A 21,100-nucleotide genomic window follows, 5' to 3' on the forward strand; every position below is an offset into this window, starting at 1 on the left:
AGGCGGTGTCTCTGGACTTGAGGATTTGTTTGGTTTCTTTACTGAGCCAAGAGTTTGTAGAGGTTCTAACCTTGATTTTGCACAATGGAGCAACAGTGTCTAGGTGTTGTAGAAATGTTTTGTTGAAATGTGCTACAGCCTGGTCAAGTGGGAGGGTTTTTAGCGGGGGTTCCAGTCACAGTTACAGAGTAAAGTATTGAGGACCACAGGAGAGAAGTTTTTTGTGTTTCTAGTGAATTTATAGTTAGTGGTTTTGCATATGCTTGTTCTACTAAATATAAGGTATATTATGTTGTGGTTACATAAGGTGTCTGTGAGACTGCCTGTGTGGGGTACAGTGTGGGGTTGTTAGTTAGGACCCAGTCAAGGATGGATTCCCTTTTAGATTTTTTTATCACATCTAGTTGGAATTTGGACTAGCTGCTGGTAGCCATGGAGATTTATTAGATTACTTGGTGGTTCTGATAAACAGGTGAACCAATCTAGGTTAAAATCCCCCAGAATAAGGGTTTCTTGTTAGTATGTGGAAGAACACTAGGATAAGAAGTCTTCAAGGCTAGCAGGTGTATTACCAGGTGGAATATAGATCACAATTGTGGTGATGACCTTTTTAGGGTGAAGTTGAAGTTGTGAGATAAGTATGTCCCAATTATTGGGGGAAGGGTAGGACTTTGGTGATTGACATACAGTTAAGTTGGATTTATACAGAAGGCAGTTCCACCCCCTTTACGAAGTGGTCTGTCTTGTCTAATGATATTGTAGCTGGTAGGGAGAACTTCTGAGTTGTCTATGTTTTTATTTAGCCAGGTTTCTGTTAAAGCAACTATGTCTGGAAAGTAGTGTGCTGTTGTGGTCTGGAGTTCAGGTATTTTATTTTTAATACTTCTGATATTAATATTTATCATTAAAAGATGGTTGGTTTTGCTGCTGTTGTTGATTTGCCTAGGGATGAAGATAGTGGGGGTGTTATGTTCTGACATTTGTGTTGGACATGATGGATTTGGGCCTGGGTTGGGGTGGATGTCCCTACTTATGGTGAGCTTGGTGTTAAAATGGTGATACAGATGTTGGAGTTTGGTGATGAGTGTAAGAAAGTATTGTGTTTTTTTGGAGTAGGAATGAAAGCATATGTGTTTAGTTCTGAACTGGTCTGTTATATAGTTCATGAACAATTGTGGGCAGATATTATTATAATGTGCGGTGTCTGTACATGAGAGTGCATAATATAGTGTTGTGCTACTAAGTTTAGGGATATTGCTAGAGTGATAATTTGTGGAGTTATAAGGAATTCTGAGAAAGACTAGACTTAGTTGTGTGATAGTTATGGTTATAGTTTAAGTTGGTTCTAGGTGGAGGTCTGGATAGGAATTATAGGGTTGCACTATATGTGGATGGGTAAGTAGTGTGGGCTGATGTAATAATGCCTAGCGTTAATGAGAGTAGTTGGGAGTATTTTGTGGTGGAGCAAGTTGGTGTAGTGTAATGTGATCTGACTTGAGGAGACGTGATTGGTGGAGGTGATGTGAGGTTGAGCTGTGGGTGTGGTTGCGATTACTATAAATGTAAATGTAGTGCGGTTAATTAAAAAAAAATTTTTAAGAAGTTTCATCTCTTATCATTGTATGTTTTGAATTATGTTATGGACTGGACTGGTAATGTAATGTTCTTTGGATGAATGTATAACAAAGAGGTATTGGCTACTAGTGGTGTTCTACGAGTAGTAGTACTGGGACTGCTCCATTTAAATAACTAAATAACAGTGTAGTGGGATTGAAACGAGAGGCATGTGTCTCTGAAGAGGACATAAATATCTGCAACAGAATACAGTATTTTGAGAGGATGGAACTACTTTTCAAATTAACGCACCTAAGAAAGAAAAATCCCAGGAAGAGAATGCATATTCGATACTGAAGTACCTTTAACAGTGTAAATAAAAAGTGGCCTTTGTGGTAATAATATCAGATTACTTAAAAGGAGAAAAAAGTGTATGTAAGATGACAGTCATGAAAGTTTGGGGAGCCTGGATTTACAGGGAGAGTCATCACCAGAAGGAAAAGAAAATTATTATCCCAATATAGACACAGTGTTTGGCATCCCACCCTTAGAGCTGTCTGCAATTTGTTACATATATATGATTTTTTTTTGTAAGATTAAGAACTGTCCGTCAAACACAAGCATAGCTAACTGTGACAGAAAGAACAACTTTTTCAATTATCTGATTGATTTATAGTTTCACTAAAAAGAAGGGACTAGTATTCATAGAAGGAAAACAGTATATATATAAATTTACAGAAAGAATAGTCTAATTTATGCATTGAAGCGGACTGTCTCAAGTATCTGGAGTATGTACGAGCAATGATAGCATAGTGTTTTGTCAGTATTCAACATAGCAGAGATGGAGAAATGATTACTTAGGATATCTGAGAGAATCCCTGCATTTATTATATTGCTAGGATACAAAGAGAGCATCCAGTTCAGGATACTTTCTCTACCTAAATATTTTATGTATGCCTCACTACATCAGATGTAACATATGAACTATTTCAGGAGCAAATTATCAGTTAATGCCATGTTTTTTTGAGCTATTAAGTTGTTCACAATAGTGCAAGGAGGCCAGTTTGACCTTACAGATAACTGTACTGTTTAGTAGCTCTGCTGGTATACAGGAATAAATTCCTGATTGTGTCCATGTGACTCAAGTTCAAACAGTTGCTCAGGTACCTGTTGGAGCTGGTGTAAGACAGTATAGAGAGAAATGACAAGGCTTAATCCTACTCACCTCTCCCTAGGAGAAGAAATGGAGGCTTGGAGAGTGCACAACCAGGCAAATGGTCTGTGGTAGAATCCCTGGTAGAGACTGTGGAATCCCAAGGAGATATTGTCTACAAAGAAATATGGCCATGATAATATTATATGCAGAGGTTTGAATGTCACTCAAAAGGACCATTACTAAAAACCTCTTGGATGCTGTTGACCTACGTAGGAGGCTGATAGGGATAAACAAAGAAAACGCCAAGTGGTTTCCTAAATGACAGATCATGCAATTGGCTGTCACCCACAGGGTAGAAGTAGATCATTTGATAGCAGAAAGATTGTTGGTCAGCAGACAGCAGGTAGAAAAAAAACAGATATGTCAATACAGAACAGGCATATTTATTATGTGTCATTCTTTCAAAATAATTAAAGAAAAAATTGTTATTCACTACTTTAATAATATGATAAATCTCAAATGATCTTTTTGTCTTATTGCTAGAACAGATACCTAGATTTTCAGATTCCAGAATGATGTGTTGATTCATGTTAGTAGGGAGTCATAGGTATAGCAGGACCACACTCTGTTACGCAGCCCTTGTTAATGTTGAGCTCTGTCATAGAGTTCTTTTATTGATTTTGCTCTGAACACATTCCTCTGTGGAATATAGAATACAGTTTATTTAAAATTAGATAGTATACTCCATTAAAAGCTACTCTCTAACAGAAGCCTCTGCAGAAAATTCTTAATAAAAGCCATCTTGTGTTAGAGACTAGAGCTTTTAATGTAACACAATGAGCAGGAAAAGTAGCTACATGTGGTACCTTCAACAGTGAGCAGTATAGACTGTGATACCCCTAACCTCAATAACTTTGAAGTTGACAATTGGTGCTAGACCTGAGAACTGTACAAACTAGCAGTAGGTACTAACATTTAACCACTAAATGTTAAATGTTTGCATATGTGTACAAATCTGCAGGTTTGTTCACACACCACCCTGTATTCCACTTGCATCTGATTTTTCATTTAAAAGTAATGTTAAAGGCAGTATTAAGCTGTTGACAAGCATGTGGAAGAAGGGTTGGATGTTACTTTACACACACAAATAGCTTAAAGGAAAAGTCTATCCTCCAGTGTTATCAACCTTATTTTAGAGTTATATTTTCTCCCTGTAATATAATCTATATGTTGCTTAGTGTTCAGAAAGCCTTTAGTACCTTTTAGTTTGTTTCCATGTTTTCCTGCCACAGATCATGAAGGTCCCAACATTTTTCCCATATTCATATTTCATGTTCTTTCAAAATGGAATTTAACTTAGCCTGTATGACTTGGTCTGCACTAGAAATTCTGTAGTTTTTTAGAAATTATTTTTTCCCAGAGTTCTGTGTCATGAAACCATCTTGCTGAGCTCATCAAATGGTTGAAAATGGCTAAAGTGAAACTGTTCAAAGAGTTAATTGTTGAAGAGGCCTTTATATGAAGGGCAAAGATGAATTTTACTGCCATGCTTCATAAACTGGTAAATGGTCCTCATTTTGGCCACTACAATGTTACTTTTATTTATCAACAAAATTAAGCTCAGTAACAAGCCTACAGTATTTTTTACATTTATTAGCTCTTTGAAATGATAAGTTTCAGTCAGTCTTGAGAGAACAAAACTAATTACTTTTATAACCTTTGAGAGAATGGGGGAAAGGAGGGTATGAGATCTTTTTGCTATAACAGATGAATACAATTATGTGGTGATGGTTAAATTATATAAACATGCACCTTCCATTTGCCAAGGCTTCACAGTGAAAGAAAAGGAGTAAATGGATATGCACACAGCACAAGTTAATTTTGTAGAACCTGAATGTTTGAGGGTTTACACCATTACACACCATCAATTCATAAATGCCCACAGGCACTCAGTAGATTGGCTTTACTGTAAAAGTACTGACACTAATTTATAATGTTCAATACAGCATAGAGAAAAATGTAAACCTTTTCACACTCAATGATAATAATTAGAATGTTACTAACTAAGAGTTAGCAATGCAACAATGAAAGTAGGAAATATGCAGCAAGATATTTGGGGCATAATAAAAAGAAAAATGTAATAACAAAAAATTTGAGAACAGAGGGTTGCCAATATTTTGCAGGAATCTGACAGGAAGATGCATTATCAAGCGTAGACATAACATGGTTAGAATCATAAAACATTCCTACTGTAGATCCTGAGGAAAAGAAAGTTTGCATATTCCTCAAAAGCTCTCTGAAATATCAGCTGTCTGTTACATATTATCAAGAAAGATTCCTGCAGTAGTCTATTATTTGACACCAAGTAAGAGTCCAGGTGTCTCTGTCAGTACTAGTAGGACTACAAATTGTCAGCCTTAGAAAGCCTTGTAATTTTATATTTTATTTGGTTGAGTATTTAAAGTTAAAATTAAAAGTCTAGCAGCAGCTGATTTGCTATCGCAATGAGGGTACTTCAGGGTAAAAAATGAAAACAGTCAGTTTCTGGATATTGTGTAAGATGACTGAGACTCACATTACTGCCATTCCATCCAAATGAGAGCTAAAAACACCTCACTTTGTGTCTAGCATGTCTCATGTAAAGGGGACTTGAAATGGATTCTGGGAACCAGTAAGAAAAGCTGTAAAAGAAGATTGTGTTACCATTGTAGATTTCCATGATGGCAAATTTGTGGAAAAACATATTAAAATTGAACTATAGTAAGACATGTTTAGAGTAATTCTGATGTGTTATAGGAGCACAAAATAATAATATACAATAAAAAACATATTCTTGAGTTTCAGAATTTTCCTGAAAATGCTCAGTTTACTATTTGTAAGGTACGACATAATACTAGATAGCAGTTTTTTTTTCACAAATCGGTTAACACCTTATTAACAGATGGCATTAAACAATTTCTCATATAAGAAGGTGAAGAAGTAGCATTTATGAGTTGTGTTTATCTTGACTGTCATGGAAGATGAATGAAGTGGTAGGACATAAACCTTTATAAGAAGTAAGACATAGATATACAACTGCAATTTAAAAAAAATATATTCTTATATATTCACATGAAGAATAGCACTAAACAGTTAAATTGATCTTGACATGAAAGTTTAAGGTTGCAGATGAGTCCCTTTCAAAAGAGTTTATACTATTTCACTCAGCCTCACTTCCCTTCACACTCACTGTCCATGTCAGACTCTGATCTTCAATCCAGCCTTCTCTCTTAATCTTTTGATGGTACCATAGTTGATTATGGACAAAGATTCAGCCACATGACTAGCTGCAGTTCCACCAATTCTGTAAAACTTTCAGTTTTATAAGGGTCATTGGTTGTGGTGCTACACATTTCAGAAGTGTGTCATGTGATATTTTTACCCAGAGTTGCCATTGCTGATTTTACTCATTCGCTATTCAGGCTGTTAGATGGAGTTTTAGATTCATGTATGGGTCATCTGATTTTCTGCTGTTGCTAGCCATTTTTCATAATGCTGACTGTATTTTACACTGAGGAGGACATTCTATGACCAATCTGCTGGTTACTGTAGCTTAGTGTACACACCTGTGATAGCTCACATTACTGCCCCAAGGCTTTTTGTTAACTGCTTCATTTTTGTGTGGGGGATAAATGGCACATGTATCTCACACAGGCATTCTATTGCTAAATATAAAGGTCCCCTATATTTTTCTAACCATTGCATTGTTAGGTCTGAAATTATCCATCAATTTTCAAACATCAACAAAGCATACTTCTGAGACACTCATACTTATTTTTATATTCTTTTGTTTGAGCCAAAGGCTTTAGTACCATTATTAAGATATATAGATCACCATCTCCTTACTTTCAGATATCCAGTTTGGATTTAGAACTATCATTCTCTTTTATTTTTTATATTTTTATAGTATGACTCTATATGATATGATATTTTTTTAATTAACTTTATTTAATTTGACTGTAGATTTTAAAAAATGTTGAAGCTGTTTCTAATAAGGATTACAGTTAAAAGTATTTTTAAGAAAATTTCAGTCAGTCATTGGAGCTGAGATGTAAAGCTTAAATTGTTAAAGTTATGGTTTAACGTTTCCCTTGGATTTTATATTATGTAAAGTATTTACCTTCAATGTGGCTTTATTTATCGAATAACATGATGGGGATAATCACTTTCAACTGATGTAAATAATCAGTATAATTAACTCTTATAAATAATAAGTGAGCTACTTTTAATTTTTGTTAATTAGAGCAGTCCTGACTAGACTGTTAGAAGGTATTCTATTTTATATTTAGGGGAAACTAGGAAGGTTATTGCGCAGTGCTTGGACAGTGTAATACAATTTTTAAAACACATTTGCATTTAAATTTGTTTAGTGTTAGATTGCTTTATTGTCCAAGCTAGCTCAGAATCTTTCCAGATAGTGGAACTGCATGATTACATAGGGGGGGGGGGTTAGGAAGGGATTATTGCTTCAGTCTGTTAGATGATTATGGTTATATACCATAGAAAGTGTTAGATGGGGATCACACATTGTACAAAAAGTTATAATAGAAAGGAGTATTGTTACATGTTTGACTAGCATAGTGACTGTTATATGAATTGTCAAGGGGTGGCTTATGGACCACTCTGTTCAGGCCTCCTGGCCAATATTTATAAATTATAGGTAGGTACTGGAGTACATAAACAAATATAGGCAAACACACACACTGGGAGCATGTCATCTCATCAAAGGTAGTTTCAATGAACATGAAGAAATTGAAGACTGTTTGCCAAACTCACTTTCGTTGACGGTGGAGATTGCCTTTTTCTCCATTGTCATGTTACCTCTTAGTTGGCATATATAATTTGGGGAAGGGTGCACTTGCAAAATAAAATTATTTTAATATTTGCTGAAGGTGGTTTCGGCAACTGCTTTTGAATTTTTTTTGTTGCCCGAAACTGCCTTCAAGGAATCAACATGAATCCATATATAATATATACGTGTATAGTATACATTCAATTTGTCAACCGTTTTATTATCAAAAGAAATAAAAGCTGGCGTGTGTTTGTGAAAATCAGCTCATCACACATGCTGGTTTATATATATATATATATATATATATATATATATATATATATATATATACATATATATACACACACACACACACACACACACACACACACACACACACACACACACACACACATATATATAAAATTAGCAGGGGGTGTAGAGGGCACAGGGAGTCTTGCCCCCCCTAATAAAAAAGAGAAGGTGTTTATTTTATTTTTTTTATTATGTGTTTTTTTCAATAAAGCACAAAACCGCATAAATATAGGTTCATTGACCTTTTTTCAGAGGGGACCCAGAAAAAATAACATCAGTTAAAGTATGTGGAAAATAGTACCAAAATAAAATGTTATGGTATACTGATATTAAAGAAATAGTTATTCTTGGTAAGTATATATCATGTAATGACAGTATGTTACAATTATTGAAAGGTTATGAGAATAAAGGAAAAAACAACATAGCTGTATGTAGACTGTATTGTACAAACAACATTATAGAGGGTAAATAAAGTAGTGTATTATAGTTGTAATTTTATAGAGTTATGTAACTTTATAAAACAGTATGCGAATGTTAAATGAACAGAATATAAGAAAATAGTATGATATGAAATAACTAAATACAAATAGTAAAACATAAATGGATTTATTACTTGTTTTCTGTTGCAAAACAATATTTGATATCTGTATTATATGAATCTGATGTGATGATTTCCTTTCATTTTTCCTCAACGTATGGGTTCTGATCTGAGGATCGCATCTGACTTGGCTGCATATTCCAGACTTCTGATCCATCTCTCAAACTCCTCCCTCTCCCCATAATGCAGTATTCCATCCCTATTACCTCAGATCTCATTTACCACCATCATGAACAGACTCAGGTTCATCTCTAAAATTGCCTTAATGGTTATTTGTGAGTTTTGAAAAAAAATTTTCTTAGAAGATATTTCTCTAACTTTAGCCACCCTCTCTCTCATTTTTTCGAAAGCCGTTAGAAGCTTTTTCAATTTCCTTACTATTTTATATAGTATTTCTGAATACCATTGTTGGTATTTTCATTTATCTTTTATTTACCGTTTTTAGCTTATAGGATATTTTCTTTATTCTACCATTGTTGGTAGTAAACTTTTTACTGTTTTTTCTCTCTCTTAAAAATAAGGAACTTTCTTTGTCTTATTTCATATTTATCTATGTTGGATAAGATGACTGGGTTTAAAAAAATGCACTTCTTGTGGGCACAAAATCCCCAATTCAGATGCCCAAAAGAAGTGCGTGTATTGCCTTGGTGCTGAGCGCTTGGAAACTGCTTGCAAAGTTTGTTCTACTTTCAATCCAAGGGCCTTGACAGATAGGTGTAACAAACTTATTTTAAAAGGTTTGTTACTACTACTTCTTCTGGAGTTCAAACCCTCTCAAAATCTAGTAAATCAGCTCCATTGAAGCATCAAAAACCTTCTCCTCCAAACTCCCCAAGATCTTCTTTGGAGTCTCTGATCAAAACAAGAAAAACTTTGGATCCAACATTGTCAGATCTGAAGATCCGACCCTCAGATAAGAAATCCTCGGATCCGAAGATGTCGGCTCCCATTGCTATTTCAGCATCCCCTACTCCAACACCTTTGGATCCTAGATCCTCAGATCCGAAGCCTGGTATGTCTCACAGGAGTTGTATGCCAGAATTTCTTATTAAACACGCATTACCCACCCTGCCTGCTCAGTTGTTTCAAACTCCCAAGAAACACTCCAGGCCTGCATCCACAACTGCCTCTAGGTCCTCCAGAAGTTTATCAGAAGTGGATGTGGATAGGATAATGTGAAAATTATTCAACACTCAGATCCAGATGGGAGTCTTACCAGCACCATCTCCTCTTGGATCCGTGAATGTGCCTATGACAACCAGGACCATTCTGTCTCCTTCTCTGATCCATCCTTTGGTTTGGGAGTCCCAGGATTCAAACCCCCTGAGAGATCCAGTGTTGGAGCCAATGAAAGCTGATTTTTTTACTCCAACTGTATCCTTGACTAGTTCTGCTCCAATACCCCACAAGTCCTGGAGCCAAAGTGTCAACGTCAGATCCGAGATGATCGGTTCAGCTCCAATTTTGGCAGATCTGCCCCTTCTCCTCAGAGCCTCAGCCCTGGATAGTTCGGATCCAGTTCCACTCAAGAGGTGCAGATCCAAGAGCAGTCAAGACCTACCTTCTTTTGGAGGTTTAGCTGTGAGAGGCAGGTCAAAACTTCTGAGTGGTGGAAAGGGCTTTTTCTCTCTCCAGAGAACTGCCTTCTAATGTTTCAGATCCTATTTTCTCTCATCTGTTCCAACCTCTGAGTTGATCAGACCTACTCCACAAAGTCTGCCACTTCCAATAAGTGTCCAACAAGTTCCTCTAGAAAAACCTCCCCTCTCTTCCGACACCTGACATGAACATCCCACAGAGGAGGTGCATCGGAAAAAAATGTACAGAATGAGACACATTCAGTCCCTGATGAAGTCACAGTGATTTTGATGAAGGAGAAGAGTCCACCAGATCGCCACCAGATGACTTCTCCTTTGGAGATATTTTGGAAATCCTAAAGCAGAAAGGTGGTTGGTCTTCCCAAAACCCCTGTCCAGAAGAATTGGTATTTTTGGAAGCTTTTGGTCCTGGCCCGTCTACATCTAGGGTCACCCCCCCCCCGGTGGATAAACATATTGATTTGGTTTCCTGCCGAGCTTGGAATCATCAGACCGATCCCAAAAAAAACGGATACATTTTTAGCCCCGCCGACAGACAGACCTCGCTGGAGTAAAGGAGTCCCATTTGATGCTCTGCTTGTGGCAGCAGCCGCCAAGAAAGATTTAGCAGAACAGAGCTCTTCTGTCCATCCACAAAATAGGCAGTCTAGAGCGTTGAACAGATTTGGAAAGCAAGTCTTTGCTTTGACAACCTTTACCATGAGGTCATTAAACTACCTGACACACTTTACTAGACTTCAGAGATATTTGACCAAGGAGCTATCAAATACTGTCTCAGAGTCAATGTCTGCAGAGGATTTCAAAAGAACATCCTTGCAACTGGCAACTGTTGTATCCATACATTGTATTGTATCAATGCTTCCTTGAGGTTGATATCTCACACAGCTGAAGAAGCCTCACGAGCAGCTGGTTTGGGCATTGTCTTAAGGAGACATGCCTGGATGTGGCTATGTGATTTTGCAGAGCTTTTTAAGATGTCCTTTATTAACCCCCAATTCGATGGCACTTCCTTGTTTGTACCATCAGTAAGAGAGACACTTGCCACAGTGAACTAGATGGGAAGATTCTGTCTCACATGGGAATCAAGTTTTCTACCCCCTCAAACTTTTTCCAGGAATCAGAGAGGTGGTAAGAGGATGTGGTTCTGGAAGTCTCTGGGATCTTTCCAAGACCCACACAGTGATAATTCTTCCAGAGGCAGTGGAGGAAATTATAATTGAAGATGTCACCCTCGAGGCAGAGGAGTCCCACAGAGTCAGGGCATCAGAGATTCTTTATCAGACAGAACCTACCAGCACTCGTGTTGCCCAACTGTCCATCTCTGGAGGCAGTTGAGGGACAATTGTGTCCATGCACCAAAACACTTGGGCAAATATAACACAAGATTCACAGGTGGGAAGAGTAATATCCAGAGGTTATTACATACCATTTTTCTTACTCTCTCCTTCCAGAAAGAAGCTTCCTGATGTTCCACCCAGTCAAAGGAAGGCAGCAGCACAAGGAATCCAAAATCTGCTAGAAAAAGAGTCATCCAAAAGGTCCCACGAGACCAGATAACATTTGGAACTTATTCACACTTCTTTTTAGTGCCATGAAAACAGGGGACCTCAGACCCATTTTGGATCTAAGCAGTTTGAATCAGTATGTGAGGAAATCAGCATTTTGAATGGTCCTGGTACACTCCATCCTACCTTTTCTTCACAAGGACATTTGGATATGCTTGATAGATTTTCAGGACGAGAACTGTCATATCAAAATAGACAGGCACTGCCAAGGACACTTACGATTTCAGCTGGGAGCCAGTCATTACCACTTCAGAGCATTGCCCTTTGGACTCACCACAGCCCCCAGGGAGTTTACCAAATGTATGGCAGTTCACTTGAGACTAAAAGGACTCCCAAGTCTTTCCATATCTAAACACCAGTCCAGAGGCTGGAGTTCATTGGTACACTTCTGGATATGACAACACTGCCTCCTTATCACATTTCCACTGTCAGAAATCAGGTTCATCTTCTGCTTTCCCATCTATCTGCTTCAGCAAGATCAGTACTTCATGCACTAGGTTCTATGGAGGCAGCCATTGTATTACTTCCTTTGGCACATTTCTTTGTGTGTGCTCCAGTAGACTGTAGTTGTGCAGTGGTCCATTCTCCATCAACCCCTATTTTTTCCAGTCAAGCTTACCCCAATTTACAAACGACACATCTATTGGTGGATCCAGTCAGATGATATTCATCTAGGATGACCTTTTGTTCCACCACGTCCAATGGCCACAGTAACCACAGAAGCTTCTCAGCTGGGGTAGGGAGGCATTTCTTAGGACGGATGGTTCAAGGCATGTGGTCCCCCCAGAGACCAATTTGCATATCAGTGTTCTAGAGATGAGCGTACTTGCATTGCAGGCTTTTCAAGATGATCTACCTCTAGGGACTGTTGTGATTCAGATTGACAACTTGTCTGTAGTTTGGCACATCAACAAACAAGGAGGAACTCTGCAGAGAGGCCATGAGAGTATGGGAATGGGAGATCTCATCAGACCACTTTCTAATTGCAACACACATTCCGGGGAAAACCAACATACTAGCGGGCAAACTAAGCAGGTCCATTTTGTTGCCTCATGAGTGGTCTCTCAATCAGTCCATGGTGGAAATGATATTCCATTGTTGGGGCTGACCTTGCTGTGACCTCTTTGTGACTTCCCACAACAATTGCAGCTGTTACTTTGCTCTTATCACCCCTCAGGAGGAGTCACCAAGAAATGCTCTAGTTCACACGTGGCTCTCGGGTCTCCTTTGTTTATCCCAATTTCCCATTGATTCCCAACTTTCTGCAGAAAGCAAGTCAACTGAAGTGTTCAGTAATCCTCATTGCCCCTTTCTGGCCTTGGCAAGTATGGTTCCTCTTCCTATGGTCTCCCCTTCATATTATCCATGGATACTGGAGCCAATTCAACATATCCTGTCTCATCCATCAGGGACCCAACATCCCAACATACAGGCCCTCAAAGTAACCTCATGGTTTCTCCACCTGCAGTAATGGTTAAACAGCCCAAGCTCTCTTCCCCTGTATGTGACATTATTTTGGCTTTTCAAAGAGAATCTACCAAAAAAGTATACAAAAGCAAGTGAAAAAGATTCTGCCTTTGGCCTTTGAATAATGGGTTTGACCCTTTCTCTGCTCCATTTCCTGCTATACTTCAATTTTAACAGCTCTTTTAAAAAAAGAAACACGTTTCTCTACAATTAAATTTCAACTGGCAGCAATTTCTTAATTTTCACATGGGACACAAAGTATTCATTGGCTTCATTCAAATTATGCAAGGCTTTTCTGAAAGGTATTTTTCTTCTAAGACCTGCAATAAAGGCTCATCTCCTTGGGATCTGACAGTTGTGCTACAAGGTCTAACTCAGAAACCTTTTGAACCTTCAGCTAAAACTGATTTAAAATTTCTTTCATGGAAAACTGTCTTCCTAGTAGCCACCACTTTTGCAAAGAGAATATATAAACTCCAGGCTCTTGTTTCAAAAACACCTTACATCATTTTTCATAAAGATAGGGTTACTTTATGGACAAACCCTTCTTTTCTTTTTTACCTGAAATGTCTTCTGAAAATAACATTAACCAATCCAGTCACTTAACAGTCTTTTTCCAATTTTTTCAAATTATTTATTTATTTTATTTTATTTATTTTATTTTACATGTGTTGACCGGGCTAGTCTAACTGGATATATGTCCATTTTCAGTAGAGGCCCGGGGAGAAAAGCTCCAAAGACATGATGCAAGTATAAGTACAAACAATGCACAATCATCAGATATAATAATAATAAAAAAAATAGCAATTATAGTAAAAAAAAAGTAATCGACAATGGTAATGTGCAGTACAACCTAGAGGATTTAAAAGGATGTACACTGAGGTTAAGAGTCAAAAACAGTATGACTTGAGTGTATGGAGACATCATACAGGTTAGGTCAGAAATAGAGAAAAGGAAGTTGGAAGTGTAGTGATGATACAATGGATTTGCTTAACAAAAGGTATGTAAAGAGGATATCAGTAATGTAAAAAAAAAGGTAGATAAGAAAAAATATAGTAAGATGGAAGATGTAACAGAGGATAGTAAGGACTAGAAAGGTAAGTTGAGTTTGTAGAGGTATAGGACTAGTCTGATTTGGAACAGGGGCATAGCTAGTATGATTTGAGGTAAAGTTTAAGTCTGTTTTTAAAGAGAGATAAAGAGGTGAGTGAGGTCCGGTCATTAGGAAGAAGATTCCAGGATTTGCCTACAGTATTAGAGATGAGAGAATCCTCAGCCCTGTTATTAGGTTTAGAGGTGCATACAAGAAGTTTGTGTGATGAACGTAAGGATGTCAGATTTTTATAGGGGGTGATGAGGCTAGTTAAACTTGGAGTGCTGGTAGGTTTATAGAGAATGTTGTGGGCAATGGTTAGTTGGTGAAATTTAATCAGGTGTTGAAGTTCTAACCATCCTAGCTGGTTTAAGTTTATAAAATGGTGGGTTCGAAATGGGTTGCCTGTAGTGAATCTTGCAATGTTATTATAGGACATTTCTAGTTTGCAGAGATTATTTTTGGAGAGATTAGTAAAAATAGGTGAGGCATAAAGATGTGTAGAGATCAAATGAGTGTGAGTGATAGTAGTTTTAGCAGTAGGGGAAAAGAAGCGTTTAATCTTATAGAGAGTGCCAATTTTTTTGTTGACGGTCTTTATAGTATTGTTGATGTGGATGTCAAAATTTAGGTTATTGTTGATGGTGACACCTAGTAGTTTGGTGGTGAAGTCAGGAGATATTATTGTGCCATTGGTAGATGTCACAGAGAAATGTAAAGGAGAGGACTTTTGAGTAGGAGTGAAGAGGAGGAGTTTGGTTTTCTTTGGGTTCAAAAGAAGGCAAAGCTGAGTGAACCATTGTTCAACTATACTGAATATTTTTTGGGTGAGAGAGTGAAGGTCATGGGAGGATGTAGCTGAGCATAATAATGTGGAGTCATCAGCATATTGTATGCAAGTGGCTTGTGGGATAGCTAGATGAAGGTCATTAATAAATATAGAGAAAAGCAGAGGTCCAAGTATGGACACTTGAGGGACACCTAAGGTAACAGGTAGATGGGTGGATAAAGAGTTATGCGAATGTACTGCTTGCTGTCATTTGTCAAGGTAGGATTGGAACCATTTTATGGAAAGTGCGCCTAATGACAGAGATTTAAGTACGTGAATGAGAATCTGGTGATTTACCATGTCAAATGCTTTAGACAGGTCGAAAAATAGGGCAGAAGAAAGCTTATTCAGGTTTCGGTGCCTGTTAATGTAGTCAGTAAAGGAAAGGAGGGCAGAGGTAGTACTGTGTGAGGGTCTGAATCCATATTGACAGTTGGAAAGTAGATTGTTTTCGATTAAGTGGTGGAGTAGTTGTTTATGGATACATTTTTCCATAATTTTAGCTAAAGGTGAAAGAAGGGCAGTGGGGCGATAGTTTGATAGCTCAGTGGAATGTCCACCTTTATGTAGGGGGATTATATGAGAGACTTTCCATAGTGTGGGGATGTAACCTTCAGTAATAGTTCTGTTGATCAGTATGGAAATAGGATAGGCAACAGCCTTGGATGATAGCTGTAGATATTCAGAAGGCAGTAGGTCTGCAGAAGAGGAGCATGGTTTCAGTTTATTCAGTAGGGTTTGGATAAATGTGGTTGAGACAGGCTTGAAATAAAAAGTGTGGGGTGGGGTAGAGGAGTATGAAGGTAGTGCGAAGGTATTATGTGATAGCTGACTAGCTAGTGTTTGGATAGCATCTGTAAAGAAGGTATTGAAGGTATTAGCTGTATGGATGGGATTTTTACTATCTGTATTTTGAGGGTTTGGTGTAGTGGATTGACCTGGGTGGATTAACTGCTTAATGCTAGCCCAGAATTTCTGTGAGTTGTTGTGATTAGGTTGTTGATATTGTAAGTAGTAGTTTTGTTTATCAGAGAGTATGGCCTTCTTAGTGTCATTTCTTAGCTGTCTAAAAGTTTGTTGGTCAGCAGGATTTTTAGTTATTCTCCATTTGGCCCAATGTTTATTTCTGAGATGAAATTTGTGTTTGGTTTCATAAGAAAGCCATGGGGCAGACTTGGCCTTAATTCTAATAGATCTGGTTGGAGCGTGGTGATTAAGAATGGCAAGGAAGGTAGAATTAAAGAAATTTATGGCTTCATTTAATGGAAGGTTTCTTAAGGGAGCCCAATTGCATGCTTCTAGTTCCATTTGGAAGAGATCAGGGTTAAATTTCTTTTTGGATCTAATTTGTCTGATCGAGATTGGAGTAGGGGTGTTTGCTTTTAGTCTGATGATGTAGGTAAGTGAGTGGTCACTTATTTCATCAGGGAGGGTTCCAGAATCATGGTAGTGAGTGGGATTGTTTGTGAGAATCCAGTCTAATATGCTTGCTTTCTTGTTAGCTTTATTTATTCTGATAAATTTAAATAAAGGAGAGTGCATGCTGATTCCACTTGATGTGCACAGACAGTTACATTTTTATCTTCACAGAACAAAACAAATTAGAAAGTCAGGTCAACTCTTTGTAATGAGTAATAAAGGTATGAGCACTGGACCATGTAGCTGTGTGCAAATATCAATAGATGTTCTAGACCAAAAAGCAGATGAAGCAGCCATGAATCTGGTTGTATAAGCCTTCCTTGTTGAGAAGAAATCCAAGAAATACAGTCTGTAATCCATTTGGCTATAGTGATTTTAGAGACTGGACAACCCACCCTTTTTGGTGAAAAAGAGACAAATTGGATATTATTTCTAGAAACAGAATCGCCTTTGGTTCGGCAGTACTCCATAATATCCTTCCATGGGGGCCACCCAAGATCAACATAGCTGGGAACTCTATCCCATACATTGAGGAAGAATGAAAAGGACAACATCAGTTTTAAAAGTTATGTTCTCACCATAACTAGGCATCTGTGTTGTCTTCCTCAACTTCCCTCCTATCCACCCCCCCCATCCATTTTTCTGGAGAGACCTATTGTACTGTATTTGCAACCTACAGTTCTGGTTTAAGGCCTTCCATTCTCTGTTAGCTATACCTCTCTCACTATAGTGTTATATGGCAACAAGCTCAACCAGAGGTAATGGGGATGGAATAGTGAATTATGGGTAGAGAGAGGAGCTCAAGAGCTGGATCCGAAGTACAGAATATGCAGCCAAGTCAGAGCCGAGGATTAGATTCAAACCCATGTGTTGAGGAAGAATGAAAATCTCTTTTTCCAGTTTCATAAAAGTTATTAAAATCCTATATAAGAATTCTGCATACCTCTGAATATATGTGTTCTTTCTAAACCAGTCCATATTAGGACATTTAGTAGACAAGGTTTCCACCTTCTCCCATAGTTACTTAACACGTATATGAAAACAACATTTAATTTTATTTAATAAAAAATATCACTTATCCACAGTCTTTAACTTCTCAGTTAAAATAACTGCCATAATTGATGATGTTATATGCATATATTTCCTGCTCTAGGATGGATATTCCTCATATTTTATTAGTTATTGATCAGTTTTCCTGTTTCTAACTATAAAATGAATCTCAAAAGATCACTTGTATTCTTTATTGTGGATTTTTCCCCTAGCTAAGTTAATAACTGGTTTTAAGTGAATAGGTTTTACGGTTTCTCAGAGCTTGGTGAAAGTGAATGAAAGTAATATTTGTACATCTTGGAGAAACATCAGACATTATATAGATTATTCTTTTATACAAAATAACTTATACAAATAATTACTAAGGTATTCACAAGGATTTATTGTATTTTTATCATTTCCAAAGTGTATTCAAATTTTTTGTGAAAAATGTATGCTTCCCAACCCCCCCAAAAAAGGTGGTTTTAAGTTTCAAAAAATTTGTTTATGATTTAATTTCTACAGTCCATGAGAAATGCTGCCCTACTACATGCTCACCTTATAACAGAGAGTGATCTCCTTTGTACATTCAGATGGGGTTTAAATATCTGGGGTCAATGAACATCTGTCCATAGTCATTACCATTTTTAACTAGGGTATACTATGCAAAAGGAATATGATTTTTCGATTTGGGAGATTAGTCCAAACATTTCATAATTTAATTTACTAGAACTGTGCAATATTTTTTTTTAATTTTCAGCTTCTTGCTTGTAACCCCAGTGTTCTTTTCAATAAATCTTTGATTAAATGTGACCATTTTGCTTTACAACATATACTAAAAGTTTTAATTTTTTTTTCTTATCCCTAAAATTTTACTTCATCAGACATGCTTTTACCCCCTGGGTATGCTTCTGCTGCCTTCCCAAAATCTGTTATTTTGGATGATATTTCTGTTGATAAAATGCAACCTTTTTTGTTATACCAAAAAGATTAATTCAAAGCTTCTATAAACTATAACCCAAGTAGCAAATAATACATTCCTTCATTCATTTATATGGGGTGGCAATCCTAATTTTCTTCAGTTAAAGTTCGGGTAGGACTAATTATACAAAAAAAAGTATTCTTTTCTCAACAATTTATTTTACATGGTATATGAATTGTCATGATGCTTAACTGACTCCTGTGAAATTGGTTATTTTCCTAACCTAGATAGGAACTGTAAAAGCAGTATAGTTCAGAGTTGCATATTATTTCTGTATTTTGGTTGTATAAAATGATATGTACATTATGGGGTTTTATGAGTGCAAAACTTAAAAGTAAGGCATTCATTTAAAATTACGTAGATTCACCTGGGTGGGATTGCAAGTCCAGAACCTTGCTGTTAGTTTGGGTAGCTTCTGAATTAGTGAAATACTGTATTTCATCTGTATAGCTCTCCTTTTCGCTTAGTCCAGTTAAATACATTCTGAATGTTAGTATGGAAATTTTAAGTGGTTTTAAGCTTAAGTGATAAGTTCAAGAAACCATTCAGTAATTGGAAGGAGGCATGGTTGATCCTATTTGGTATCTGCCTTGCTAATACTAGAGTATTCATTGACTCATTTATATCTTTCTTTCCTACTTTGTAGTCTGTGCTAAATGGTTTGATTATATGTTATATTGTCTTGTTTTTGTTCTCTTCTGTCTCTTGAATAAAGGTTAGTAAAAATATTTCAAAAAATACCAGATTTGGTTCAGGTTTGAAGAGGTAACAAGAGTTGAGATTATATAAAGCTTGAATAGCCTAGCAAATAAAAGTTCGTTTACAAATTAATTATGTGGCCAGGATGTGCAGTTAGTAACAATATTGCCATATTACTTGATAAGACCTAAAACTATAACAATATGAAGAGGAAATGTAAGTGAAATTATAGCTAAACACTAAAAAGTTTCATAAACATTAAAAAGCTGTTCACATTTTCATTTTTTCTCTGGACTTTGAGTCATCTAGGCACATTATTTCCTGTTCCTGTGCTTTATATTTCTCAATAAATATCTTTTTTATTTAAACATGCAGGGCCAGAACCAGATGCTTGTCCAAATGAGATAACTCTTAACGTTCCAAGCCAGTCAGAGCTGAGGCAGAAATTCTGTTCACTGTCTTCGACATGCACGGACTCTGTTAGCCAGGATGTCAGTGAAGAAGGTGGAGATTCCCCTGTTGTCCAGTCTGATGAAGAAGTCGTCCAGGTTGACAACATACTCGCTACTTTAAATGCTGATGCAAAAGAGAATTCAGATGGAAGTGACTAAAAAGGACTGACACTTGCTTTCAGATTGCTCAATCTACTTCACTGTGCTAAAAAGCTGATTTTCAGACTGCTGTTGAACAAAGTGAGAACCACTGTTTATTCATCGGCTAACCCTCAAGTATTTCTTTTCAGAGTGGGTCATTCAGTATGTATGGTATCTGATTAAGCACAGCAGTAGCTGTTGCCAGAAGGTTGAGTGTTTCTTTCCAGAATCAGAAACCAATAAAAGTGTGTACCTTCCAATATATTTTTCAGTAAATTGCGTTTATATATAATGAATGGGTTGTTTGTGTTTTTACACATTGAGAGTCAACTGTTATATTTGTAATTATGACTCTTGTCATTTTAATGTCGTGCATACTTTATTGTGTTAAATTGACACCATAACTGCTAAATTGTGGAGTTTTTATTTACTTAAGGTTATTCTTATATTTGCATTTGCAGGTCCATTTTTTCAGACTGACATGTTTATAACATTAGCAAGTAATAAGAATGAGTACTGGAGAAAAATAATAGGAGCGTTAGGAGCTTATGTACCTTTTTTCTCATAACCATAGCTAGCTTCTCTGTTGCCCTGTGCAGATGCCTACACTGGCACCCACTCAACTTGAAATTGAGCAAAAAAGAAAAAAAAAGCAAAATAGTTTTTCATAAAAAAAGGAAAAAGATCTTCTGCACACCTGTCACCCTACAACTGTAGCAAACTGCTTGCTAAAACTGTAACTAGTAGCTTACTTACAGGTACTGTCATACATTGACTCTCTTTACACTAAGCGCTTTAGCACTTCATCTGAGCTGTAAATGTACTGTCAACATTAATTCATAAAGCTGTGATATACTCACAGCTTCATAAAGCAATGCTAGTACTGCATGCCTTCCTGCACCATTAGCACCTGCCAGTCTTACCTTCTGGCAGATTGCTTGTGGGGCAGCCTCTCCCTTCACACTGTGCGAGTTGCTCTTTTTTTTTTTTTTGTCTGACTTTGATTTTGACACAAAATTTTGATTTTTTCCCCCTCCTAAAATTGGCAGCCTTTTTGAGAAAAGAAAAGGGGATTGCCATCAACAAATAATGATAATCATTACTGTCACAGATTTGTTTTACTTTAAAAAAATCATGTTAGTTCAAGTTCTTTTAAAATGGTAATGTTTTTGGTTAAAAAAAGCTAACAGAGTAAAAGTGTCCTTGATTTGGGATCATTATTCCCGAGTTATTTTTGGCTTTGTGCCTCAGTCTGGAGGTAGGATGGTAAGAAGTAAGTTGAGGCATAACTTCACAGTTCTGTTCTTATTCCACACAGACCTCTACCTTTACCCTGTTGGTCCATTCATTATGGTGGAACAGGAACCAGATATTCTCAGAATAGACAAGAGTG

At 37.1% G+C, this 21,100-nt stretch overlaps 1 protein-coding gene across 1 annotated transcript in view; it reads left to right on the plus strand.

Annotated features, from left to right (window-relative positions):
- DTNBP1 (dystrobrevin binding protein 1) overlaps positions 1-19,999 on the plus strand; it is a 2,114,168-nt gene extending 2,094,169 nt beyond the window's left edge. The window contains exon 10 of the mRNA XM_044065204.1: positions 19,490-19,999. Within this exon, the coding sequence (XP_043921139.1) occupies positions 19,490-19,725 (236 nt within the window). The 3' untranslated portion in view covers positions 19,726-19,999. The remainder of the gene's footprint in view (positions 1-19,489) is intronic.
- The last annotated feature ends 1,101 nt before the right edge of the window (positions 20,000-21,100 follow it).

Source organism: Protopterus annectens, chromosome 3.part0 (genome assembly GCF_019279795.1).
Source record: "Protopterus annectens isolate FY-2018-M chromosome 3.part0, PAN1.0, whole genome shotgun sequence".
Lineage (NCBI taxonomy): Eukaryota > Metazoa > Chordata > Ceratodontiformes > Protopteridae > Protopterus > Protopterus annectens.